Source organism: Austrofundulus limnaeus, unplaced genomic scaffold, assembly GCF_001266775.1.
Source record: "Austrofundulus limnaeus strain Quisiro unplaced genomic scaffold, Austrofundulus_limnaeus-1.0 Scaffold10383, whole genome shotgun sequence".
Classification (NCBI taxonomy): domain Eukaryota; kingdom Metazoa; phylum Chordata; class Actinopteri; order Cyprinodontiformes; family Rivulidae; genus Austrofundulus; species Austrofundulus limnaeus.
The window spans coordinates 1-597 of record NW_013962785.1 but is presented as its reverse complement, the minus strand read 5'-3'; the positions used below and the strand labels follow the sequence as shown (position 1 = coordinate 597).

Genomic DNA, 597 nt, shown 5'->3' with positions numbered 1-597 from the left:
TTTGCACTGATTTATATTTTGTTTGCACTGATTTAGTTTCTGTTTGCACTGATTTATGTCCTGTTTACACTGATTTTAGTTTTAAACAGATAAGAGAGCAGAATCTCAATAAATCTAAACAATGATACATCAGGTACAGAATCAGCTCACCTTCCTCAGAAGGGAAACCAGGTCTTTGGGCCAGGCTGGACTGTACTGGACACTGATGGTACTAAAGAGCTGGATCAGGGACTCCACAGAGTTACTGGCATGAATGTCGTACGGCCTCTGGTGGGACGAGATGTTAAACAAAACATTTCTTTTTACAGAACAAAGAACGTTAAAGAACATTTTGAGCCTTCCTCACCCAGCCACGCAGAATTTCAAAGGCTGTCACCCCCAAGGACCACCAGTCCACTTCAAAGGCATAACCTGTCCCCCCACTGTTGAAGGACTGGAAGATTTCTGGAGCTGTAGGACAGAGGAGACTTTACAGAGCTGAAGGACAGAGGAGACTTTACAGAGCTGAAGGACAGAGGGACAGAGTCGGTGGATCAGGTGTGTCACAGAGCACACCTGATTTTAGTTTTCAGATTAGGCAGTAGTAGACGATCCTCG

The 597-nt window shown here is 44.6% G+C and overlaps 1 protein-coding gene across 1 annotated transcript; it reads right to left on the bottom strand.

The window, feature by feature from the left end:
• Positions 1–14: 14 nt before the first annotated feature.
• Positions 15–450, bottom strand: LOC106512689 (serine/threonine-protein kinase 32C; the record flags this gene model as incomplete). The annotated part of the gene is given in 2 exon segments (XM_014001253.1): positions 15–267; positions 347–450. Coding segments are annotated over 2 exon segments (230 nt in total), but the record flags the coding sequence as incomplete, so codon positions are not given.
• Positions 451–597: the final 147 nt, after the last annotated feature.